At 37.4% G+C, this 25703-nt stretch overlaps 1 protein-coding gene across 5 annotated transcripts in view; it reads left to right on the top strand.

Annotated features, from left to right (window-relative positions):
* HERC2 (HECT and RLD domain containing E3 ubiquitin protein ligase 2) overlaps positions 1-25703 on the top strand; it is a 239496-nt gene that overhangs the window by 88682 nt on the left and 125111 nt on the right. For 3 of the 5 annotated variants that reach the window (XM_059371738.1, XM_059371739.1, XM_059371737.1), the window contains exons 17-25: positions 1107-1307; positions 4986-5214; positions 5323-5447; positions 9919-10097; positions 14946-15130; positions 16326-16481; positions 17218-17403; positions 23963-24133; positions 24534-24637. In XM_059371738.1, the coding sequence (XP_059227721.1) occupies positions 1107-1307; positions 4986-5214; positions 5323-5447; positions 9919-10097; positions 14946-15130; positions 16326-16481; positions 17218-17403; positions 23963-24133; positions 24534-24637 (1536 nt within the window). The remainder of the gene's footprint in view (positions 1-1106; positions 1308-4985; positions 5215-5322; positions 5448-9918; positions 10098-14945; positions 15131-16325; positions 16482-17217; positions 17404-23962; positions 24134-24533; positions 24638-25703) is intronic. The other 2 variants (XM_059371740.1, XM_059371741.1) reach the window with 2 other exon arrangements.

The following is a 25703-nucleotide window of genomic DNA, read 5'->3' as shown; positions in this document are numbered from 1 at the left end:
TAAGTTAATGTTCAGGTGGTGTGTGTGTTTAAAAAGAATTGTGTATTTTATTGTTGATGTGTTTTGCTGTTGTCGGGTGAAGTTTCTATAATGTCAATTAAATTCTGTTCATGGATGGTATTCTATTCTACATCCTTGCTGATTTTCTGTCTCTTTCTAGGAGGCTAGTGTTTGTATTTTCAAGTATAATTATGTATTTCTCCATGTCTTTTTTCAGTTCTGTCAGTTTTTTTTAAATATCAGTGCTTTTGGTCATGAAAAAATTATGGTTGCACTGTGCAGTGGCGTTAAGTATATTCATGAAATTGTATAACTGTCACTGCTATCCATCTCCAGAATTTTTCATCATCCTAAATAGAAACTCTGTACCCATTAAACAATTACTCTTCATTTCTCCTGCCTCCTGGTCCCTCATAGCCTCAAAATTATTTTCTGTTTCTGTGAATTTGCCTATTCAAGATACCTCTTATAGGGGTGGCTCAGTAGGTTAAAGCCTCTGCCTGGTCCCTGGGATCGAGCCCCGCATCAGGCTCTCTGCTCAGCGGGGAATCTGCTTCCTTCTCTCCTGATAAATAAATAAGATAAATAAAGTCTTAAAAAAAAAAGATACCGGGATGCCTGGGTGGCTCAGTTGGTTGGACGACTGCCTTCAGCTCAGGTCATGATCCCGGAGTCCCGGGATCGAGTCCCGCATCGGTCTCCCAGCTCCACGGGGAGTCTGCTTCTCTCTCTGACCTTCTCCTCGCTCATGTTCTCTCTCACTGTCTCTCTCTCAAATAAATAAATAAAATCTTTAAAAAAAAAAAAAAAAGATACCTCTTATAAATGGAATCATATAATATTTGACCTTTGGTGTCTAACTTGTTTCATTTCATATTTTCAAGGTTGATCCATGTTATAGCATGTTTCAGGATTTTATTCTTTGTAAAGGATTAATAATATTCCATTGTATTTATAGCCTACATTTTGTTCATTTATTCCTCCTTCAGTAGACTCATGAGTTGTACCTTTTGGCTGTTGTGAATAATGATAGTGAATCTCACCTGTGAGACAGTCTAAGAGCTGAATGTGTAGATTCATTTTAGTTTCTTATGATTCTAACATAGAGTTTTGCTTGGTCATCGTGTTCTGAGTGGTCCATTGGCCTCCGTGTCCCATTTGTGGTAGACATCTGCTCAATGACTTTTGAGCAGCTGGACCTCCTATTGCGTCAAGTGAGTGAAGGGATGGATGGCACTGCTGACTGGCCTCCACCTCAAGAGAAAGAGTGCATGGCTGTGGCAACGCTGAATCTTCTACGACTTCAGGTATTAATGATTTCCTTTCCTCTGCCTCCCTTTGTAAGTGTCTTAGGTATTTGTAATAATGTTTCTGTATATTTATGGGAATGGGTTTTATCCTGTTAAGTGAACTGCTAATGAAAATTTTAAATTATTTGTATTTAGATTACTTAGATTAGGTTATTTAGATTATGATGGAGTATAATTTAAATGAGGTTTAAAACATCAGTCTAGTTATCTTAAATTTATTCTGGAAGTCAGTCTTTGCATGCAGGTAAGTGTCTATGTATGGATTGTATTATTTCTGCAGTAATCAGCTTGCATTCATAGTGGAGTCAGTCTTGAATTTACTGTTCTTCTGTGTGGAGGAACAACTGGGTGAGGCAGTAGATAATTGAGAGACCAGTTGAATGTGCTAGCCAATTTCTGGAGTGTGAAAGTTCAACACAGTCAGCTTGGGCTCCCTCCAGTAGGACCTCTACTTTGTTACAGGGAAGGTTGAGGTTAAAAGTCAAAATAAGAAAAGCAACAAAAATTTTCCTTCCTTCCTCTTTCCTTTCTTCCTTCTATAAAACTATAGCTGAAATCTTTGGTCATCCCATTTTTCTTGGTAATAAAATCTATGACTTAATGTCAAGAGACTGTTTTTTTTTTTTAACAAAGTAATTTTTCCCTTTCTAATACAAGGATTTCTATGTAACCAATCGTGTCCCCCTCTGCTCTCTCCCCATTTTTGCCTTGTTTCTAAAAAGCACATAGATGAATATTATGTTTAGTTACATTAATCAAATCAACAGAAGTTTGGAGAGTACTTCTCTTTCCCAAAAGTCTTTTGTAGGAGCTCATTTATTAGGCCCATTGTGGTCCTCTTCATGAATCGACCCAGTTGTTTGTTGCTTCCTGTTATTTGTAGCATTCTTGCTGTCTGGTCAGTACTATGGAGAAAGATCTTGTACATGTCGCAAGCTTGATTTTTTTTTTGGCCCATATTTGCCTTGTGCCTTATGTTTTTCTGTTGCTTTGTTACATTTTTCTAGGTCCTTATGCTTTAGTTGTATCATTTTAAAATTTAAATATTCACTTAACAAAGCTTGAGTCTTAAAAAGCATCTAGTTTGAGAATTCTTTATTCACTACGTTAATTAATATTTTTAGAGTTATTTTGATTGCTCGTGTATTTGAATTTAGATTGTGTAAGGTTATTCTTCATTTTCTTATTTCTTGATAAAGTTTCCAAAACAGTTTTTTCTTTTCAAATACCTTTCATTGTTCCTAAGCTTTTCAGTTTGATTTCTGGACATTAATCAAGTTACAAAAAAATAAAATATTTCTTAATTCCACAAAGTGCTAAGTTAACCAGTACTTCTCCTCCTGAAAAACATAGGGGTTATAGGATGCATTAAACCTATGCTCCCCTTTCCACCTTCTGTATTTAAATTGTCAGGTAGTTTATTGTTACACTGGATCTAAAACACACTGATTTGTGATGTGTATGTGTCCCTAAAAGAAAAATGCTCCCAGTTGTGATACGCAAGATATATTTCTTCTGATTTAAGACATGAAAAGAAATTGTCCTCCAATTAATTATCATCATAATCATTTTTTAAGAGACCATACTTACATAGTCTTTTTATTTATTTATTTTAACCAATTTGTTTTGTCATTGTGGCTTACATCTTCTTCCACCTGGGTACCTCCTGCAGTAAGTTTCTTCATCAAGGTCTGTGGGTTATAAAATCTGAAAACTCTGCTTGAATACTCTTAAGATAATTTAATAGGGCTTAGCTTTCTAGGTTACCTGTTATTTTATTAACAGTTTGAAGGTGTGCTTTCTTCTGATTTTTATTGTTGCTGATGAGAACTGTTACATTGGCTTAATTGTTTCTTTGTAACTAATTTGCCTTTCTTTTTGGTAGCCTTTTAGATGTTTTTTTGTTTTATAATTTTAACATACTCTGTCTAGATGAGGATTTATTTTCGTATGTATATCTTGAGGTTATGATTCTCATTTAATCTGAGATGACATATTTTTGTTAAGTTTTTAAAAAACATTCCCTGTTTATCATTGAAATTGCTTTCTTTTTTATCTACTTTTCCCTTGGAGATCTCCTTCCTCATGTGTTTTGAACTTTTCTCATCTTCCCAAGTACTGTTTCTTTATAATGTTCACTTTCTGTTTTTCCATTCTGCCTTCTGTTTTTTCTCCAGTGCTCTCTCATTTAGTCCCCAAATCCTTTAGCTTATTGTTCCATATTTTTGAGTTGTCCATTATTTAATAAGTACTTGCATGATCACAGCATTACACATATTAATTCATTAAATCGATATGCCACCATCTGAGAGGTAGGACCCTTGATGTGTATTGCTAGATGAGGATGTACAGAGAAGTTCAGGAATGTGGCCCAGGTCAGGTATCCATTGCATGGAGATTCAGGGCTAGAACCTGGGCCCAGGCTTTTCACAGTTCTGCTTGAGGTTTTTATTTTTGTAGCTGTTTTTCTCGTTTTTAGAATTTATATTTGGGTTTTGTCAAGGCATTCATTTGTTCTTTACATTCTTATCTTCTAGGTTTTGTGCCTTCCTTGATCTCTAAGAACATTTATTTATTTATATTTTTAAAAGCTTTTATTTATTTATTTATTTGAGAGGGTGGGGAGGGACAAAGAGACTCCCAAGCAGACTCCATGCTGAATACAGAGCCTGGCATGGAGCTCAGTCCCACAACTCCAGGATTACAACCTGAGCCAAAGCCAAAAGCTGGATGCTTAAATGACTGCGTCACCCATGTACCCCAGAACATTTACTCTTTTTTTGCATTAATTTCAGTGTTTGTATTGCTGCCTACTCTAGGGGCATGAGTTCTGCCTCGTATAAGAGCTTTGTCTTTGATTTTCCCTTGTGACCTAGTGTGGCTTGTCCTTTGTGACTTTAACAGCACTTTCAGGGGAGGTCTTGCTAGAGGTCTCTCTTTGCCTTTGGCTATGGTGATGTCCCTAGAGGACAGTTTTGTATTTGTGTCTCTGAAGTGTCATGTGTTTCTCAGACTCTAGATGATTCGGTGTTCAGTTCTTGACTTGTGATATCTAGATCTAGTTGGTTGCGATGAATTTGATTTTACATCTGCTCACAGGGCAGGCCAGGTCTCTGATTTCTTGTGGGGTCTCTTTTTACCCAGAGCCTTCGTGGGTAGTGTTGCCTTCAAGTCCTGACTGGTGATAGACCAGTGATCTTCAATGGTTCAGTGGGCTGCCGTGAGCAGTTTAGATTTCATGCCTGAAGATCTTGATCTGCTCTCAGAGCCCAGAACCTGTTAGCTCCTGCTATGTGTGTCTGACTTCTGGTTTGGCCCTTGAGGAGTTTCCTTGTGTACTTTCAACTTGGCTGTATAATCTTTTAAAAGTTCTTCCTCTGTTTGGTACAGATGTTGGGGGTGGGGTAGAGATTGCTGTATAACCTCTCTGTTGATCTTGACATCTTCCATATATGTATTTAAATTGGGCTTAAACAGTTCCTCTTAAAAATACCTTACCATCATTTCTCAGCTAGTATGGGTAAAATTTTTTAGTCTGGTTAAAAAAATTCATGTATCAGAACTTTTCCTTTATTATTTAAATAAAATGCAATTTGAGATATTATTTAATCTTTAATAAGTTTTGAAATCCACTTGTTTTTAGGGCTTCTAAATTAATTGTTTTTCTCCTTTCAGTTGCATGCTGCCATTAGTCACCAGGTTGACCCAGAATTCCTTGGTTTAGGTCTGGGCAGCGTCCTCCTCAACAGCTTGAAACAGACCGTGGTGGCCCTGGCCAGCAGTGCAGGCGTGCTGAGCACTGTGCAGGCAGCTGCCCAGGCTGTGCTGCAGAGCGGGTGGTCCGTGCTTCTGCCCACTGCTGAGGAGAGGGCCCGGGCACTCTCTGCTCTCCTGCCCTGTGCAGGTGGGCTTGGGTGAGGAGCAGGGATGGGGATGGGTTCTGGGTGCATAAGAGGGTGTGAAGAGGCGTTGGTGCTTACCTTGCAATGGCAAAAGTGATTTCTCTTTCAAGTTTCAGGCAATGAAGTTAACATAAGTCCAGGTCGTCGATTCATGATTGATCTCCTGGTGGGCAGCTTGATGGCTGATGGAGGCTTAGAGTCAGCCTTAAATGCAGCCATTACTGCAGAAATCCAGGTATGTTTCTACGAATGTGTATGTAACTGACAGAGGCAATTTTTACCTGGCAGTCAGCTGAGATTGAAGCACTGTACCCGTGTGAAGAAATAGCAGCCTATTGCCAGAATAAAAAAACTGAAACATAAAACTTTTAGTAACATCAAATATTTTCTATAATTAAAGCTTTTTTAATCTTACTGGTTAAAAATTTATTGAGATATTAAATATGATAAAATATATCCACTTTTATCTATTTAAAAGAATGTGACAGATACTCTAATCATATTATGAATCATTTCCATCACCCTAGAAAGTGCCGTTGTGCCTCTTTGCACTCAAAGTTAGGGCTCCCCTGCCTCCCTCAGATTAACGTAGTTTTGCCAGTTCTCAATGTTATATAAATGGAATCTTATAGTATGTACTGTTTTGTGTCTGCTTTAATTTACCTTGATAATTTTCAAACTCCTCTACATTGCTTTTACTGTTGAGGAGTGTTTCATTGTATGATTACGGCACTGTTTATCTGTTCTCCTGTTAACAGACATTTGATTTTTTTTTGATTGTCTAAAGCTGATTTGATTATGCTGTGTACAGTTCTTTAGTGAACATGTGTTTTTTCTCTTGGGTAAATACTTTGAATTTTAATTTGCTAGGTCTTAGGGTGAATGTGTTTTTATAGTTTCCCAGAGTGGCTATGCCATTTAATTTGAACCAGCTTATGAGAGAGTTCTAGCTCTTTCTTGACCTCACCAACATGAGTCATGTCTTTCTTCATTAATTTAGCTATTCTGGGTGGGGGAGTGTGGTTTTTAATTTGCATTTCCATGTACTTAATAGTCATTCATAGCTTGTTTTGTTGCTCTCATAGTTGCAATAGTTTTTTATTTACAAACTCACACTGGGGGCGCCTGGGTGGCTCAGTGGGTTAAAGCCTCTGCCTTCGGCTCAGGTCATGATCCCAGGGTCCTGGGATTGAGCCCCACATCAGGCTCTCTGCTCAGCAGGGAGCCTGCTTCCCTTCTTCTCTCTCTGCCTGCCTACTTGCGATCTCTGTCTGTCAAATAAACAAATAAAATCTTAATTAAAATAATAAAACTCACACTGATGAAATTAGATGAAGTAAGTATATTAAAAGCAAAATAAGTCAATCAGAAAAAGACAATTATCATGATCTTACTCATATGTGGAATTTAAGAAACAAGACAGGATCATAGGAGAAGGAGGAAAAAATAAAACAAGATGAAATCAGAGAGGGAGACAAACCATAAGAGATTCATAATCATAGGAAATAAACTGAGAGTTTCTGCAGGGGAGGGGAATGGTGGTGAAGGGATGGGGTAACCGGGACGGACATCAAGGAAGGCACGGGATGTAATGAACACAGGGTATTATATAAGACTGATGAATCACTGACCTCTACCTCTGAAACTGATAATACATTATATGTTAATTAATTGAACTTAAATTAAAAAAACCTGTCTTTGAAAACATACTTTAATACTTTGATTAAATTGAAAAAAAAAATAGAAGAAATCAAGTATATAATGTTAGGAACAATGACAATTCTTTGAGTAACTTATTTTTCAGGTACTGTGCTGTGTACTTTACTTTCATTTTCTCTTTTAACTTTGTCAACCTTGTTGAGTGGAAAAGTAGTTTAAAATTCCATTTTACAGATGTGAACATAAGTACCCTGGAAATGTAGTGATTTGCTAAGGTGTCAAGATGAGTTAGTGGCAGATTTTTTTTTTTTCTTCTTCTCCATAAAGCTCCATGTGAAAGCTTGCCTAATGGGAGCAGTGATAGTGAACAGGCAGAGGTAGTCCACATGTGGGTCAGAATTAGGTTTTAGGGTAAAGAGCAGACTCTTTTTTTTTTTTTTAAGTTTTTATTTTAATTCCAGTTAGTTAACTTATAGTGTCATATTAGTTCCAGGTGTACAATGTCAAGCAACCTTGACGTGACCCAAGCAGTATTTTTAGAACCCATTAATTAATTAGCTAATTAATTAATCAGCTTATTATTTATTTATTTTATTAGTTTCAGAGGTAGAGTTCAGTGTTCATCAGTTGCATATAATACCCACTGCTTTTTACATTAAGTACTCTCCTTAATGCCCATCACCCAGTTATCCCTTCCACCTATCTCCCCTCAACAGATGTTTCTCCAAAAAGACATACAGATGGTTGCCAGACATAGGAAAAACTCAGTATCACTCAGTGTCAGTAAAATACCAATCAAAACCACAGTAGGACACCACCTCACACCAGTCAGGATGGCTAAAATTAACAACTTAGGAAACAACAGTTACTGATGAAGATGTGGAGGAAGGAGAGCCCTCTTACATTGTTGGTAGGAATGCAAACTGGTACAGCCACTCTGGAAAACAGTGTGGTGGTTCCTTAAAAAGTTAAAAATAGAGGTACCCTACAACCCAGTAATTGCACTATTAGGTGTTTATACAAAGGACACAGACATAGTGACTTGAAGGGGCACATGTACCCCAGTGTTTACAGCAGCAGTGTCTACAATAGCTGAACCATAGAAAGAGCCCAGATGTTCATCAACAGATGAATAGATAAAGATATATACACACAACAAAATATTACTCAGCCATCAAAAGAACGTAATCTTGCCAGTTGCAATGATGTGAGTGGAACTAGAGGTTATTATGCTAAGCAAAATAAGTCAGTCAGAGAGGGACAAATATTGTATGATTTCACTCACATGTGGAATTTAAGAAACACATGAACATAGGGGAAGGGAAGGAAAAATAAGATGAAAATTGAGAGGGAGACAACTCATAACTGACATTGAACTCTAGAACCCATTAATTTAGTTAGCAAATGTTTATTCTTCACTTCCTGTTGGAGAAAGGGAAGGACTTTGGGGGGGGTGTTGGAGGAAAAGTGTTGCTGGGGGTAGAGAGGCTACAGAGATATATAGATTATGATCTATATACTAATTAAGATGCCTAAAATAAGATAACTAATGGCCATTTAATTTAAAATTGTTATGAAGCTACAAAAAGGAATAAACAAAAATCTCATCATTTAGGAATTGTTAATGTACCCATGTCATTGTTAATAGTTTTGGTGTAAAGTCTTCCAGATTTTTAAAGATGCAGATGTTTACTAATAATACTGATTATGGTGCTATCATTAGTCTCAATGATATATCAGTTTGTATCTTTTTTACTCATGAGGTTGCCATGTCTTCTATTTTGAATATTTTATTATATCCATTTGTTCTGTTGCTTTGGGGAAGTCTGTCATATGGAAAGGGAATTCCTTCTTATTGCTGTTTTTTTTTTTAACAACCTATTATTGACAATTTAAGTTCTAGATATTTTTACTACTATAAATTATTAATTATATTCTTATAGATAATAAGTCATTGAATATAAGAATGATAAATAGGAACAGGTTCTGGAAATGAAATTATGCTGGGTCAAAAGCATGCACTTTTTTGTTGTTGTTTTTTAAGATTTATTTATTTATTTGACAGAGAGTACAAACAGGGTGAGGTGCAGGCAGAGGGAGAGAGAGAAGCAGGTTCCTCGCTGAGGAGGGAACCCAGTGCAGCGTGTAATCCTAGGACCCTGGGATCATGACCCGAGCTGAAGGCAGAGGCTTTAACCCACTGAGCCACCCAGGCGCCCCCAGTTGTCTCTACTTTTAAGTTATTATGAAACTGCTATTATGAACATTTGTATATAGATTTTTGTGTGGACAAATTTTTTTTCTTATAACTGTATGCCTAGGAATGGAGTTGTTGAGTTTTATGGTAACTCTGTGTTTAATGTTTCGAAGAATGGCCGTATTTTTTCTTAAGTGGCTGTGCCATTTTATATTCCCAGTAGGAATATTAGAGAGTTCTAGTTTTTCACATCCTTGTTAATGCTTGCTGTTGTCCAACTTTTCTATTATAGCCATCCTAATGGTGTAAATTTCTCTGATGATTAATGATGTGGAGCATCATGTGCTTAGTAGCCATTTATATATCTTCTTTGAAGATACGTCTCTTCAAATCCTTTGCTTATTTTAAATTGGTTTATTTATCTTTTAATTGTTGAGTTGTAAGAATTTTTTGTATTCTGAACACATGTCTCATTTGGAATATATCCTCTCATTCTTGGGTTCTTGGTTCATGTTTCCAAAACAGATAGACTGTGCATGTAAGGGGCCGATAGTATTGGGTATTTTTGAGATCAGGAATGAAGATTTCAGGGACTTCACAAAAGGAAGGTGGAGACCATCAGCAATGGCACCCTGGCCATTGGATTTTTAGGACAAGTAGTGTGTTTAGAAACTGGGCACCTGAGTAATGGGATTTCAGAGAAGTGGGCATGGACCAGTGTCATCAGGTGGTTTGTGAGTTAGTGCACAGAGGCTGAGACATCTAGACTGTGGGATCAGGGCTTGGTCCAGGGTGCCTTCACACTTGCTTCTAAGGTAACTGGTAACCAGTTCTGTTTTATGAATTACAGGATATAGAAGCCAAAAAAGAAGCACAGAAAGAAAAAGAAATTGATGAACAAGAAGCCAGTGCCTCAACATTTCACAGAAGTAGGACTCCATTGGATAAGGATCTTATTAATACAGGGATCTATGAATCTTCTGGAAAACAGTGTTTGCCTTTGGTTCAACTCATACAACAGCTTCTTAGGTAAATAGTATTAGATATATTTTAACAGGAGGATTATTGGTTTTCACAGTAAGATAGTGAGATCTAGCACTAGGGTCTCAAAAGTGTGTTTGGGTATTGAGGAAATACTCTGAAAGTTCCCTAGATAGGTTTTGGGATAAAGAGCAGACTTTTTTTTTTTTTTTTTAATTTTAATTTTAACTCCAGTTAGTTAACTTACAATGTTATATATTAGTTCCAGGTGTACAATATACTATTTAGAATATAGTAATTCAACTGTTTTGTAAACTACCTTGTGCTCATCACAAGTACACTCCTTAATTTCTGTCACTTGTTTAACCAATCCTCCTTGCCCCCCTGCCCCTTTTCCTCTAGTAACCATCAGTTTGTTCTCTAATTAAAGATCTGTTTCTTGGTTTGTCTGTCTCCCCCTGCCTTCTGCTCATTTGTCTTCTTAAATTCCACATATGAGTGAGGTCATATGGTATTTGTCTTTTTCTATCTGACTTATTTTCCTTTGCATTGTACTCTCTAGCTCCATTCATGTCATTGTAAAAGGCAAGATTTCTTTTTTTTATGGCTGAACCAATATTGCTTGTGTGTGTGTATATATATCTTCTTTATCTGTTCATCATTGATGGACACTTGAGCTGCTTCCATAATTTGGCTATTGTAAATAATGCTGCTATAAACATAGGGGGGGCCTATATCCCTTTGAATTAATGTTTTTATATTCTTTGGGTAAATAATCCAGTAGTATGATTGCTGGATTATAAGGTAATTCTATTTTTAACTTTTTTGAGGAACCGCCGCACTGTCTCAAGAGCAAACTTTTCATAGATAGAGGAGAGGTTGGGGTGTGTGAGATAGAACTAGAGATTCTAAAGATTTTCACACAAGAGAAAATTGGAGTGTATGAGACAGAAAAAGATTCTTATTCTGCTTAGTAAACAGTAGATGCAAATGAAAATCATTGTGGTAGAGTTATATCTTTTAAAACATATCATTGTGTATATCACAGATTTATGTGTATTACTTTCTAAGACAACTTTTAATTTAGAAGCTGAAATAAAAGAATGGTGAACATTATTTCTGAAGGCTCTATCAGGAGTAGATAAGAATTAACTAGAGTCAGAATATAGACATAGAAACTTTAGGTTGAAGTGATCATACACTTCTTGGTGAAACTTGTCAACCAGTGTTTCAGTGTCATTCAAATCAAAAAGATAAAAAAAAATATCAAGGTGATTTCTGAAAGGCATTTGTTAGACAATTGAAAACTGTTTTCCCTCTAACAAAGCTGTCTGTGTAAACTTGGCTCCTGGTTTGTTTCATTTTCTCCACATAGAGAAAGTACAGCTCTGGAATATTGGCTTAAGCAGCTAAGTCCAAGAGAGCAGGGAGCTCTGCCCACATATCTAGAAGAGTGGCAGGTTACCACCTGGTATGCTGCTGGTGTTGAGGCAGCCTGCTTTCTATATGGAAGCACCAGAATTTACTGGGCACCCTGAACTTTTAAGAGGAAGTTATAGAGCTAGTTCTTTACATAGGTTTTAGTAAAGTCTAATTAAAAAAACACTTTTTCTTTTTTTTTAATTATTATTTACTGATAATATCTCCTACATTCTGATCTTGAATACAACAAATTATAAATGAATTAACTCAGTGTAATTGGTGGTAGTGGAAAGAGCTTGGAATTTGTTCTTAGAAAATTTCAGTTGCAACTGCTTGTATAAAATTGGCAAGTGAAACTCTCTTCATTGTGGAGGAGTACTATCAGGAGTAGTGTTTACAGTTAATTAAGGATCAGATGAGAATGGTTGTTTAGTGTTGTGTAATTAAAAGGTAAAGTTCTATGCAGAAGTTTTAAAGCATTAAGCATGTATTTTGAGAAGAACTTTTTTGAGTTCTTGAATGCTTCATCCTTGGCTAAGGAAGCTGTGTCTGGTCCCCTGCTGTCTCTGGCAGAGAGTGAGTGCGGGGTTCCCTGACTTCAGCCTAAAGTAGGTTGCTCAGACTGTTTGTTCATCAGTGTGGAGACACCTGTCTGTTTTACCCACCTGTGCCTTTTGCTGTACAGTCTCATGTTACTTGCCACATTTGGCTGATTAGCACTTGAAATGTGTCAAATATAGGTGAGACATTGAATTTTTATTTGTTCTTAATTAAAATTCAGTTATTTTAACTGAATTCTTAATTATTATTTATTTATTAAAACTCAAATTTAAAAACGTAGATCTGATTCAACTGTGTTAAAACTTAAGTATGTTTGGGTTAGCTGGGCCATATAAATTTAATTTTTTTTTGGCCTTTGAAGACTTAACTGAGAAAACTAATAAAAAATATTTTAATACTTTTTCTTGGGGTTTAGATTTTATGTTGAAGTAATATTTTCAGTGTATTTGGATAAATATATTATTAATACTGGTTTTTTGTTTCTTTTTATCTTTTTATCTTTATTAAAGATTTATTAATCTATTAATTTATCTTTATTAATGTGACTGGCAGAACTTTTTATTTATTGATTTATTATTATTATTATTTTTTAAGATTTTTATTTATTTATTTGAAAGAGAGACAGTGAGAGAGAGCATGAGCAAGGAGAAGGTCAGAGGGAGAAGCAGACTCCCCATGGAGCTGGGAGTCTGATGTGGGACTCGATCCCGGGACTCTGGGATCATGACCTGGGCCGAAGGCAGTTGTCCAACCAACTGAGCCACCCGGGCGTCCCTGATTTATTATTTTTTATTTATTATTATTATTTTTTAAATTAGTCACCATGCCCAATGTGGAGCCCAACACGGGACTTGAACTCATGACCCTGATATCAATACCTGAGCTGAGAGCAAGAGTTGGATGCTTAACCGACCAAGCCACCAGGTGCCCCTGGCAGAACCTTTTAAATAACATATGTGGCTCCCTGGCATTATGTTACTGTTGGACAGTACTTTCTAGACCACTCTTATAGTTTGTCTTCTGAACCTTTGGCATGCAGGAAGGAATTGCTCCCCAGCGGTTTTGTAATAAAGATATACCTACTTAAAAAAACACAAAACAAAAACTAAGCATGGAAGTAAACAACATCTTAGAAAATTTTTTGGAAAATAGAGAAAGGAAGATGCATCAACACCTTTCTTATTACAGAGTGCCAATAATCCAGGCTCTTTTCTTTCATAAGTGTGGATAATGTGCCTCTCCCACTGTAGAGGAAGACTTTGACATTTAATTTTCTTAGCTTAAGTGTGACTAAAGGTAGCTTAGTGTATTGACTTAGCTGATGCAGTGTTGAAAAATAGTCTAAAAGTGGAAGAGATTATAGTCATTTAGTGTACTTTATTCCTTGGAAAGCAGGTTGAAGGAATTGCAGCTTGCCAAGAATAAGCCATGAAACAGATTTCAGAGTAACTCTTCAGTCTTAAGCTGTCAGGAAGCCACAGAAAAGCATTTATATTTGAAAATCAAGAGCTATGAAAATTTTTTAAACTTGTGAACTCTGTCAGAATTACACATTATAATTATGGTTCTGAATTTTATTAAGGAAATGAGTTAAAATTTTTATTATATTTTATATGTCTTTTGCTCCTTCTTGTATAGGATAAAACCTGGATTCTAGACCCATTTTTTCTACTGTGGGATCTGACTTGAGCCACAAACCATCAGTTAAATAGGGCAAAAAGGGAAGAAATATGAGTTCCAAAAGGTCCATTTACAACAGTAGCAAAATGTTCTGGTTCCATGAGCACCTTGCAAAGGAGTAAGGGCAGAGAATCAAGTCACGACAAGAGAATGAAGGGGAATGGACGCGGCAGGTGATAGAATGCCGGAGATCCCAGATTCACCTGCTCAGTGGCAGTGCTTGGTGTCAGCTAGCTAGTCCTCACTTACCTGGCTGGGATGGGGTTGATGTGATGGAGCTACTTGACACCAGCCCAGAAGTAGGTTCTACTTTGTTTCTTTTCCTCCACTAACCAACTTCCTTCTGTTCTTAGTACCAGGGATCAGGCCTGGTTCAACTGTTGCTGGGACTGTCTGTAGGTGGCAGAGTGTTACCTGGTGTTCCATGTCCCCTCTAATACCTTCACATTCTTACCAAGCTTACCTTCCTCAAGCACAAGTAAGATATATTCCCCTTTGGAAGTTTTAGCGGCTGAACATTGTGAAATCTAGTCTCAGCAGCCTGGCACTCTATCACTTGCAGTGTCCATTCCCCTTCCTTCTCTTGTTTCACATTTCTTCCTTTTTTACCTTATTAACTTACAGTTTGTGGTTCAAGTCAGATCCCACAGTTGGAAGTGGAGCCTTTGCTCCCTTCCTTGCTGCAGTATTCTGCAAGCATCTGTTATCCTGACCTGGCCTGTTTGTACCCACCTTAGTCTTTCTTCCTGTACTTTCAGAGTCCTGGATACTCCCTGCTTTGCCCACCTAGATTACTTACCTGAATAGGTCTCAAGGCAGATTTGTGAGGCAGATGCAGAAATGACGAGTGAATCATGTCTTTAAGAATAGTGTCATGTCTTTATGTGAAATGCAGCTTTGGACAAAAATGATACAGGTTTTTTTTTTTTCCTCAAAGCTTTGTACAAGAGTTTTCTATCATCTTGGACCGTTCCACACAGCTCTTAGGAGTGTATTGTAAAGCAAAGGGTGTCATTATTTCTTTTGTAAATTCTGTACTTCTCTGCTCAGTTTTAACTGAGGTCGTGTTTATTGCAGACACATGTGACACGTATTTGGGGAAGGAAGCCACCTGTAGGTCACCTGGGTGTATGACCTATATTTCTGATTGTAGTTTATGTTGTGATTTCTTAATACTTTTTAAAAAAAGAGACATAACTTCTTTAATTTTGCAATCCTCTTTCCCCTCCATAGAAACATTGCTTCTCAGACAATAGCCAGATTGAAAGATGTTGCCCGTCGGATTTCATCATGTCTGGACTTTGAGCAACATAGTCGTGAAAGAACTGCTTCATTGGATTTGTTGCTGCGCTTTCAGCGCCTACTTATCAGTAAACTTTATCCAGGAGAAAGTATTGGTCAGACTTCAGATATTTCTAGTAAGTTGATTAAAATTAAAATATCTTGTTTGTATTTGGCTTTCTAATTTAGGCTTTTGACATGCTTATTTTACATTCCCAGATGTGTAGTTCTTATACTGTTAAATCTTACACCAATTTAGGGGGACTTCATTTTGCATCCACTTTTTTTTTTATGAGTATTAGACTTACCAGTATTTTTTTTCACTGTCTTAATATTTAAGTTCTTTGGGCATCAAAAATAGTATTCATTATGTTCATATTAGTTTTATAGAAGATTTATCAGACTTACTGTAAGTATCTGTTATGGGATGTTAGATACTGACATAATATGAGAACCAAGTAGCAACAGTATTGGTATGTCACACTGGACAGCCAGTAGGTGTGATGCATGGAATGAATCAGCATTGGAGGAAGACTGGGTCTCAGTTATAGCTGGTTTATTAGCTGCTGGACATGGGCCCAAGCTAACTGGGTGCTGTATGTTGCTTATCTGTGGAATTGCAGTTACATCTGAGGGTGCCTATGAGGATTAAAATAGGATGATATGTAACTGCTCAGCTCTGTGCATGATATAGGTAGTAGGTGGCTCTCCATAAATTGGCTTTCTCTGTTAAGGATGGAAAGGTCTGCTGCTTTTGTTTGAAATATTTTAATGACTGAGCCACCCAGGCACCCTTGTTTGAAATATTTTAGTTCCTGAAAGAGTTAGGCATTTGTAGATCATAGAGAATTTCAGGTTGAAATAGATAAACTTAGAGTCTGAAAGAGGTGCCCATCTCAAAGACTTAAAGTTACAGGGACTGAAAAGCCATTAAGAGCCACGTAGGAAGAAAAGTTAAAGATTTTGTGAGATTGAAAAATGCCTAACTTTGTTCATTGGGAGTTATTTGCAAGTGTTAAGACTTGAAATTTGATAACGTTTGTATGTAGTGGATATAAGATTTAAAGTCTATAAACTATGACTTTAGTATTTATACACCCAAAGTTTCTAGGTATTATGTAGTACAGTGTATAAAAATTGACAACCAAATTCACTTGTTTCTCAAACTATGTGATATAAAAAGAGCCAGGGATTAAGGCTTAATAGCTTCTGTTTGAGATAATTATTATAAGTAAAAGGTGTATAGATGAGGGTGGAATATTGAAGCAATGCAGTTTATTTACAAAGTAAATTTTAATAGTAAAAATGGAAAATTTTTAATCTTTCTTTGAGGTCCTGAGCTTATGGGTGTCGGTTCGTTACTGAAGAAGTACACAGCTCTTTTGTGCACACACATTGGTGATATACTGCCTGTGGCAGCCAGCATTGCTTCCACCAGCTGGCGGCACTTTGCAGAGGTGGCCTGCATTGTGGAAGGGGACTTTACTGGTACCTTTTTTATATCCTCCCTTTAGACATGTATTTATTTTCAGAGATTGATGAGACTTAAAATTTATCCTTTGCTGATAAACCTGCATGCCTTTGCCCCATACTTTTTCTAGTCCTGTTGGCCTTTCTCCTTTTCTTTTTTCACTTCACTATTCTGTTGTTAAGCAACCTGGTGCAGGAATTGTGTCAATATAAATGTAATCGGTGATTTAGAGTCATACCGCCTTTATTAACATTTCAATAATGAGGCCATTAGTAATTGTCTAATGTTATTTCAGCAGCATAGAAGTTAGTTGCTCCTTTCAGGACCTTAATAAATTCCTTTGTTGCTTAATATGTTTTCAAGTTAATTTTGTGACAGTAGAGCATTTTTATTGAGTGCTTTTTTTCTGATAGTAAACTTAGTTTTCTGGAAACACTTAATTTTCTGAACAAAAGACTCTAGTTAATACTTTTGTTAAAACAGTGTTTTTGGAAAGCATTCTTGTAACTTAGAGGGTTTTGTTTGATACCTTTTTCTGTTCTTTCAAGATGAAAGACAAAATAATCCTGTAGAAATACGCTAAAAGTCAAACATTCCTTATTTTGTGTTTTATCAGAATTTAAACACAGAATGAGCTTATGAAGTGGTTTAATAGGATATATTGTATTTAATATATCTTACATTATATTTATATTTATATTTATTTATTTATATTTAAATTTTAATGCTTTTTTCCTTTCTTTTAAAATGTAGGTGTCCTCCTTCCAGAACTAGTAGTTTCTATAGTGCTTCTGCTCAGTAAAAATGCTGGTCTCATGCAGGAGGCTGGAGCTGTCCCTTTGCTGGGTGGCTTGTTGGAACATCTGGATCGGTTCAACCACCTGGCACCGGGAAAGGAAAGGGATGACCATGAAGAATTAGCCTGGCCTGGCATCATGGGTATGGCATCTTAACATACAGAGCTTCTATTCAGGGGACGCAGGGTGGCTCAGTAGTTAAGTGTCTGCTTTCAGCTCAGGTCATGATCCCAGAGTCCTGGGATCGAGTCCACATCTAGCTCCTTGCTCAGGGGGAAGCCTGTTTCTCCCTCTGCCTGCTGTTCCCTCTGCCTGCTGTTCCCCCTGCCTGTGCTCTTTCTCTCTCTCTCTCTCTCTCTCTGACAAAGAAATAAATAAAATCTTAAAAAAAGAAGAACTTCTATTCAGAAAAGTTTTATCTTAATCTAACCTATTCTTGCCTTTTTATTTAAAAGAATACTTCACAAAGAGAGACCAATTATTTGCCATTTTCATTGATGGCAGTGTAAGTAGAAAATGAAGATAATCCAAATCAGAAGAGATTTAAGTTATATTTAAGAAATACTTTTCTTTTTGGCACCTGGGTGGCTCAGTGGGTTAAGCCTCTGCCTTCGCCTCAGGTCATGATCTCAGTGTCCTGGGATTGAGCCCCGCATTGGGCTCTCTGCTCAGCGGGGAGCCTGCTTCCCGCTCCCCCCTCCCACCTGGTCTCTGCCTGCCTCTCTGCCTACTTGTGATCTCTCTCTCTGTCAAATAAATAAATAAAATTTAAAAAATATATATATATATTTCTCTTAATAATGGTTGTTACTTTCAGAAATGAACTATTTTAGAAAGTTCTGGAAAGCCCTTTCTTGGGTGGTGTCTCCAGAAGTTACTGTTGAAATGATTAGATGTGGTCTGGCTTTGGAGGCAGACATCAATATGGGATGACTTTCTAAACTCATTTCTTTCTTTCTTTTTTTTTTAAATTTTTTATTTTTTATGAACATATATTTTTATCCCCAGGGGTACAGGTCTGTGAATCGCCAGGTTTAAAAACATTTCATAGCACTCACCATAGCACATACCCTCCCCAATGTCCATAACCCCACCCCCCTTCTCCTAACCCCCCCTCCCCCCAGCAACCCTCAGTTTGTTTTGTGAGATTAAGAGTCACTTATGGTTTGTCTCCCTCCCAATCCCATCTTGTTTCATTTATTCTTGTTTCTATCTGACATTACTGAGTTATGGAATTCCCATAGTCAGCTGAGCACTTCCCTATAGGTGTGGTCTATAATGCTTACCAAATTGGAATAGAACTTGTCTTCTCAAGGAATCTAGATTTGACATTTTTGAATCTAAGTGTACGTTACCATACTGTATATGGTTCTGATTTCCTGGACTCATAAAATACAGTTGAAGTTGGGGTCCAACTTTGATTTTATAGGAAAGCTCAAGCAAGGTGGGCTTTTTCTTCTCCCATTGTAAACTGTCATCTTGTACCATAGGAGTTTCAGATAAAAAGTAACAAGTGTGGTGAAGAAAATAACATTAGGATATTGAGCATAGTTTTTAATTTTTTATATCACCAATATTTTAAGCACCATTCTTCTACTTTTGTGAATTTAAATGTTACTTTTGTCTACCTTCTGTATGGTTGAGGGCATTTAATGCAATTAGCAGTTCAAACTCACTCATTTAAAAACCTTTTAGTAAATTGTGAAATGTAGCACACACTCAAAAGTACAGAAAATAGCTCTTGTGATTGATCACAGAGAAAATCATTTAACATCCATCCAGATGAAGAAATGAAATGTTGGCAGGACCATCTCCTGAAAGATTCCCCTCTCTGGTCTTGTGTAGTTGCTGCTCCTCTGCTTCTCTTTATCATTTTGTTGTACAGGGATGACCCCTTAACAATTTAGTTGTTTAAGCATTCTTGAAATGCCAACTGAATATTACCCCCACCTTAAAAGACCACCAGAGACGTGAGTCAAAGCCAAGCAGCAAGGGTCATTTATTGCAGGTTCGAACCTGGACCTCTGCGCCCCTCGTTGCCGATAACGCCAGAGAGGTCCAGAGCTGGGTTGGTGCAGGGTTTTTATAGACAGGTACAAACAAGTTTCGGGTGGGGCTGAGCTGATTGATTGACAGTTTGAACAGGCATACTTGGCGTCAGTGAATTGGGTCAGGGGACCCCGCGCGAAAGCAGACAAAGCAATCTTACAGAAGCAGAACTGGCCGGTTAGCCCACGCATGCGAAAAAAGCACTATCAGGATATTGAAGGCCTGGTTACTATCAAGTAAAGACAATTGGGAGTCTCCTGGTGGAATGTTACATTCCTGCTATCAAGCATCCTTGTTAATGAGATTTAGGTTTAGAAGAAATTTAACTTTATTTACTTTTCCTTCTACCTCTGCCTCCTTCGCCTCCTTTGGTGTTTTATGGAGGGGAGGGTGACATTAGGGCTATTGATAAGGTAACTTCTTTGTTGTAAATCTCAAGGACATTTGCAAACCAAGGCAGACTCCTGTCTTGCAGGACTGTGATCTCTGCAAGTTAACTATTTATCATTTTATGGCAGTCAGGAGTGCCTGAGGGATGCTACACATATGGAGGGGAGCGGGTGAAGGGGAGGTGCAAGGCGCCAGCTTTTGCTTTGTCCTCAGCCAGCCTCCTGCTCCTTCATTTCCCCCTGAACAACTTTGACTCTTAAATCTTTAAGGTGGTTGAAGGTGGAAGGTCTCATCTTCTATAACTTCTTTGTGCTGAATAGGGGCGTAGAGCTGTCCCTACCTACTGGGGTCAATATTGATCAGGGTAGGAATGTATAAGGGAGTTACGAAAGGTGGAGGCACCTGAATCCAGCGCTGACAGTGAAGAGGCGTCCTCGCGCGCGACAAGGATCGTCTGTCGTGGTGTAGTCATTGTAGCAATGGAGTCTCGGCACCAAGTAGAGAAACATGGAACAAAGCAACATATTAAGGTTAATAAGGCGATAAGAATGAGAAGCCCGAAAAGGAGATTTGGCCATAGTCCTCCTTCAAACCAGGAACTTAACCATTCACTGAGAGAGAGAGAAGGATCTTGTAGGGCCTTAATTTGGGCATTCATGTCTTTTATTAGTCCTGTGACATTTTTGTGATAGTCTGGGATATACACACAACATTCTGTCTTGATAATTGCACATGTGCCACCCTGGGCTGCTGTCAGGACATCTAAGGCCATCCTATTTTGTAGGACTGCCTTGCGTATCTGTGACACTTCGGTATTAAGTAGGGAGATGTCATTTAGTGGATCATTGAGTGCCTTTGTAGTATATTTATTAAGGGCTTCTACATGCCGCATGACATCCTCTAGTCCCGCAGACAGAACAAAAATGGATGCTAAGTGATCATACCATTTAAAAACAGATCGTGTCCACCTTTGTTTCAAGTTGGGGAGATTAGCTGGAGTTGTAATGGTTTTAGTAATGCGCCCATGAATCCAGGCAAATCCTAAAGTACAGCGACCTATCCACCCTGGAGGAAGCCAGGGCCACAGGTTGGTTCCCCATATCCAGTGGGTTCCATTTGGAGCTGGCCATCTAATGCCAGGTCGCCTTGCCCAGTCAGTAGCAAACCAGTCAGTAGCCTGGAGTACTATTATTTGGGAACGCATTTCTAGTGATAGCCATCCCAGATATCGTGCGTTCTTTGCCCAAGTATCACTCGTATGATTTCTTTGATCCCAGCATAAACTGCCTTTTGACTGAGCCTTCCAATCGTGGGTGTAAGCCACAGATATGTATCCCAGATTTGATATATATCATCCTTAGTATAGCGGTAAGGAGGGTTTCGTAACTTAGGCCCATATTTGATTGGGGAGTTATGGCTTGATAGCAATCCCCTTTCCTTCCAAATAGCTCCATGGGCATGTAGTACCAGGAAAGCATATTTGGAGTCAGTATAAATGTTAATTCTTAGGCTTTGGCAATTGCAAAGTGCTAGTGAGCACTATGGCATACCTAGCGTTTCTTATTTTTTTCTATGAAAACTACTGTCATCAGAAAACCAACTGTCATTCGTATTTTTAACAGGGGCATCTTAAATCTGGACAAATAGAGTAAGCAAGATCAATAACCTTTTTTGCTCTATAGAGAAAGAAGTACAGTGGTCAGGTTCAGGCATACAGGTAACTAGGTTTAAAGTTTGACAAGTTTTAAGTATTATTTCTGGCATATCTGTAAGTATAGCCCAATATTTAATTAGTTGGCCTCCATCATCCATTGGTGGCCTTTGGCTTCTAAGACAAATCTGGACCTGATGTGACATCATTACAGTCAAGGACTGTCCCATAGTGAGCTTTGAGGCTCTTTTATAGGAGGGCTGTTCCATAGTAAGCTTTGAGGCTCCTTTTATGAGGGCTGTTCTATGCTTAGCTAAAGCATCTGTTTGCAATTGTACCTCAACAGAGGTGGCCTCTAGGATAAATATGACTAAGGGATGAAACCAATAAGAAGACCTTTGAGTGGTCCAACCTTAACAATATCCTGATTACAGAGGATCACTGGCAAGTGAGAAAACTTGTCAAGAGATAAGGGGAGTCCCCCATGGATCATTCAATCCACTCATAAAGAAAGTGGGGTCATCCATTATCTCCACAAGTCCATAGTTAATCCTATGGTGTGTGGTATGCTGGCTTTTAGGCAATTTCATTATTCCACTTGTTTCATCATGTGCCGTGGGGTCTGCTAACTTCCCCACAAAACAGTAAGATCGACTAAAGAAGCTATTGTACAACTTCTCTGAAGTTTACCTCAAATTGTTTAGCTTAGGTAAACATTTAAAGACAATCAAATCTAGAATTTAACATCCATAAAGGTGTGTTACTAAAACAATTTTTCTCTCTAAAATAACCCTCATTTACAGAGATAGCCAAATCAGGACTAATTCACTTGTGAAACAAGTCCAGTTTTAACAAACTTGGCCCATTATTTACACTATCCTTATTTTTACTCAGCAACAACTACGTTGATTCTTCATCTCCTATTCTAAATGGCACTTACGTCTCAGCTGAAATAACTTGCTAATCTGTTTTCATTCATCTTATAGTGTCCTGTGATGTTTATTTTGATGAAGTCCAACTCACCTATTTTTTATTTTGTTGCCTTTGCTTTTGGTGTCTTGTCTAAGACATCATTGCCAAATCCTATGTAATGAAAGTTTTCTCCTGTTTTGTTTTTTTTTCCCTAAGAGTTTGATATTTTGTAGTTTTAGCACTTTATTTAGCTCTTTGATCTATTTTGAGTTAATTTTTGGGTATAGTATAAGGTAAGGGTCCAACTTTACTTGTTTGCACTTGGATATTCAGTTATCCTAGTGCCATTATGGAAAAGATTGTCCTTTCTCCATTGAATGGTTTTGGCACTCTTGTATGAAATCATTTGACCATACATATATGTGAGGATTATGTCTGAGCTCTGTATTCTATTCCATTGATCTAAATGTCTGTCTTTATGCTGATGCCACACTGGTCTTTATTATTTCTTCTTTCTTAAGGTTTAATCTGATATTTTTCTGACTTTTAGAGAAATGAGTAGTAGCACTATGAGAACACAGATAAAAGTAGGCAGAATAGGATAATGAACCTGGATTTAGAAATATTCACATCATTAGCCTCTCCTGCACTTATCTTATTGATTTATTGAATGAATGGTTGAATCATTTTAAAGCATATCTCTTTAAAACATTTTGACAGATATTACCTGTTAATGAACAGAACTTTTTTTAGTAAGGAAATCATAATGTCATTTTCTGTTCAAACATTGAGTTAGTGTCTTAGTACTCTAAAAATGACCGAGGAGATTTCCTACTTCCCTCCTGCCTCTCTTCCTCCCTTCCTTTATTTTTTCCCTTCCCTTCCCTACCCTCTCCTATCTTTCACCCCATTATGCATTCATAAAATTTTACTGATTTGATATTTATTAATTTATTTGCTTTTTAGATTTTCCTTTTTCTTTTTTTTAAAATTAATTAATTAATTAATTTGACAGATAGAGATCACAAGTAGGTAGAGAAGCAGGCAGAGAGAGAGGAGGAAGCAGGCTCCCTGCCGAGCAGAGAGCCCGATGTGGGGCTCATTCCCAGAACCCTGAGATCATGACCTGAGCCGAAGGCAGCAGCTTAACCCATTGAGCCACCCAGGCGCCCCACGATTTTCCTTTTTCTGATTACATATATTTAAAAGTATAAATGCCCTCAAACATATATTTAGCTGTATGATCTATAGTATTGATTGATCTATAGTATTTTCATTATCATCCATTGTATTATTTTTCCATAATGATTTTTTTCTGGGAATTTTATTTCATAATTTCATAATTCTCAAATAGAGAATTTTTATTTTATTTTTGTTACCTATTTGTAATTTAACTGCATTATAGTCAGTGTATATGCTCTGTAGCTTTATTTCTTTAAAATTTTTAAGATTTGCTTTATTGCTTGGTATATGGTCAGATTTGTTATTCATACCACTCAGGTGATGTTATTTTCTTATAAATCATTCCATATCTTTAGTGAATTTTTGTTTGTGGTATTAGTTATAGCAAGAGTTATGTTAATCTCCCATTATGTTTATGGATTTGTCTAGTTCCGTTTGTAGTTCTTTTGCATGATTTGTTCTAGTGGTTTTATCTGTTGATCTATTGATTCATTGATTTTGGTTTCTGTATATACAGAGTCATTTTTTACAGGTCAGAACTGTAGAAATAATGAGGAGGTGACACAGATACGTAAAGCTGATTTGGAGAACCACAATAAAGATGGAGGCTTCTGGACAGTGATTGATGGGAAAGTGTATGATATAAAGGACTTCCAGACACAGTCATTAACAGGAAATAGTATTCTTGGTAAGGCCTCACTTTCTACTTCATGGTTAAAAGTTGTAGCACATGCCATTTTGAGCAGAGCATTTGGCTCTTAAGTGATTAGTTGAGTATTGTTCCAGCCCCTACACCTTTTAATCTGCTGGTAACTTTAGTGTCTATCCTGTCAGTGAATTCAAGCACATTTGAAGAATTTCTCATCATTATGCATTTTTTTGTGTGTGTTTGTTTCAACACTTGTTGGAACTTGTTTCAAGTCTGAGTTGGCCCAAGCAGCTCTGGGAGAGGGTGAAAGATCATTATACTTTGGTAACCCTCACATTGGAGTTAACCAGCCTGATCTATTTCCTACTTGACATTTCTACTATAGGTGTCTAGGTAAATTCCACTGAAGTAATGATGCTTTTCTCCTTTTTTGTTTTAGCTCAATTTGCAGGGGAAGATCCAGTGGTAGCTTTGGAAGCTGCTTTGCAGTTTGAAGACACTCGGGAATCGATGCACGCATTCTGTGTTGGCCAGTATCTGGAGGTGAGACTGAGTGCAGTAGGCATCATGGTGGACATCAGGGCAGACCCTCCCTGTATATTTGTGATAGGTGGTTTTTGTCCTGAAGTACTGATAACTGAGCCTTTTGGTGGGGTAGATGTCATTAAGTGACACAAGTGAAGATCCTTTAGAGGTTTTTTTTTTATTTTACATTTATTCATGTTAAGATTTATGAAGGACTGGTCTTGAAAAATTATTTTAAAAATTGTTAAATTATTAGAAATGTGGACAATTTTCCACACACAAAAAAGAGGTTATTAACCTTTGGTCTTCACAATTTCATTATAAGCTTATGTAGAAATTTGAAATGGCTTACCATCTTGAGATACATTTTTTGGGAAGAACTATCTAATAGCATAATTCTTTAGAATAGAAATGTGTCCTATATATGCATGACCTTTGGAATTTATGTATTGGGATTGGTTTTCCAGGTATGGATCCAGAAGTAATAAAATTTATTAAGCGCCACTTGGGTAGTAGTACTTAAAGCATTCATGAAGGGAAAGATTGACTTTGCTTGTAAATTATTATCTGGAATGACTAGCAAACTTTATTTTCATTTGAACTCTTTCTGATTGGGTTTCCTTTTTGTTAGCATCAATATATTTCTTTTTTTTTTTTTTTAAATTTTTTTTAAGATTTTATTTATTTATTTGATAGAGAGAGATCACAAGTAGGGAGAGAGGCAGGCAGAAAGAGAGAGGAGGAAGCAGGTTCCCTGCTGAGCAGAGAGCCCGATGTGGGACTCGATCCCAGGACCCTGAGATCATGACCTGAGCCGAAGGCAGTGGCTTAACCCACTGAGCCACCCAGGCGCCCAGCATCAATATATTTCTTCCACTTATGTAGTCACAGTTCACTACCCACAGCAATCCTTGTCATATTTTTGTCTTTCTTGGGTTTTTTATGCATGTAACAATTCAGTATATTTTCTGAAGTATTGTTATACAGTCACTCTGGAAACTTCTACTTGATTTTTGTAAGGAATTCTCTAACTAACTTGTTTATCTGAGCTTTGGTTTTACACCAGTAGACCTGTGCGTTTACT

Source organism: Mustela nigripes, chromosome 13 (assembly GCF_022355385.1).
Source record: "Mustela nigripes isolate SB6536 chromosome 13, MUSNIG.SB6536, whole genome shotgun sequence".
Taxonomy (NCBI): domain Eukaryota; kingdom Metazoa; phylum Chordata; class Mammalia; order Carnivora; family Mustelidae; genus Mustela; species Mustela nigripes.
Note: the sequence above shows the minus strand (reverse complement) of the source record. Positions and strands in the feature narration are given on the sequence as shown.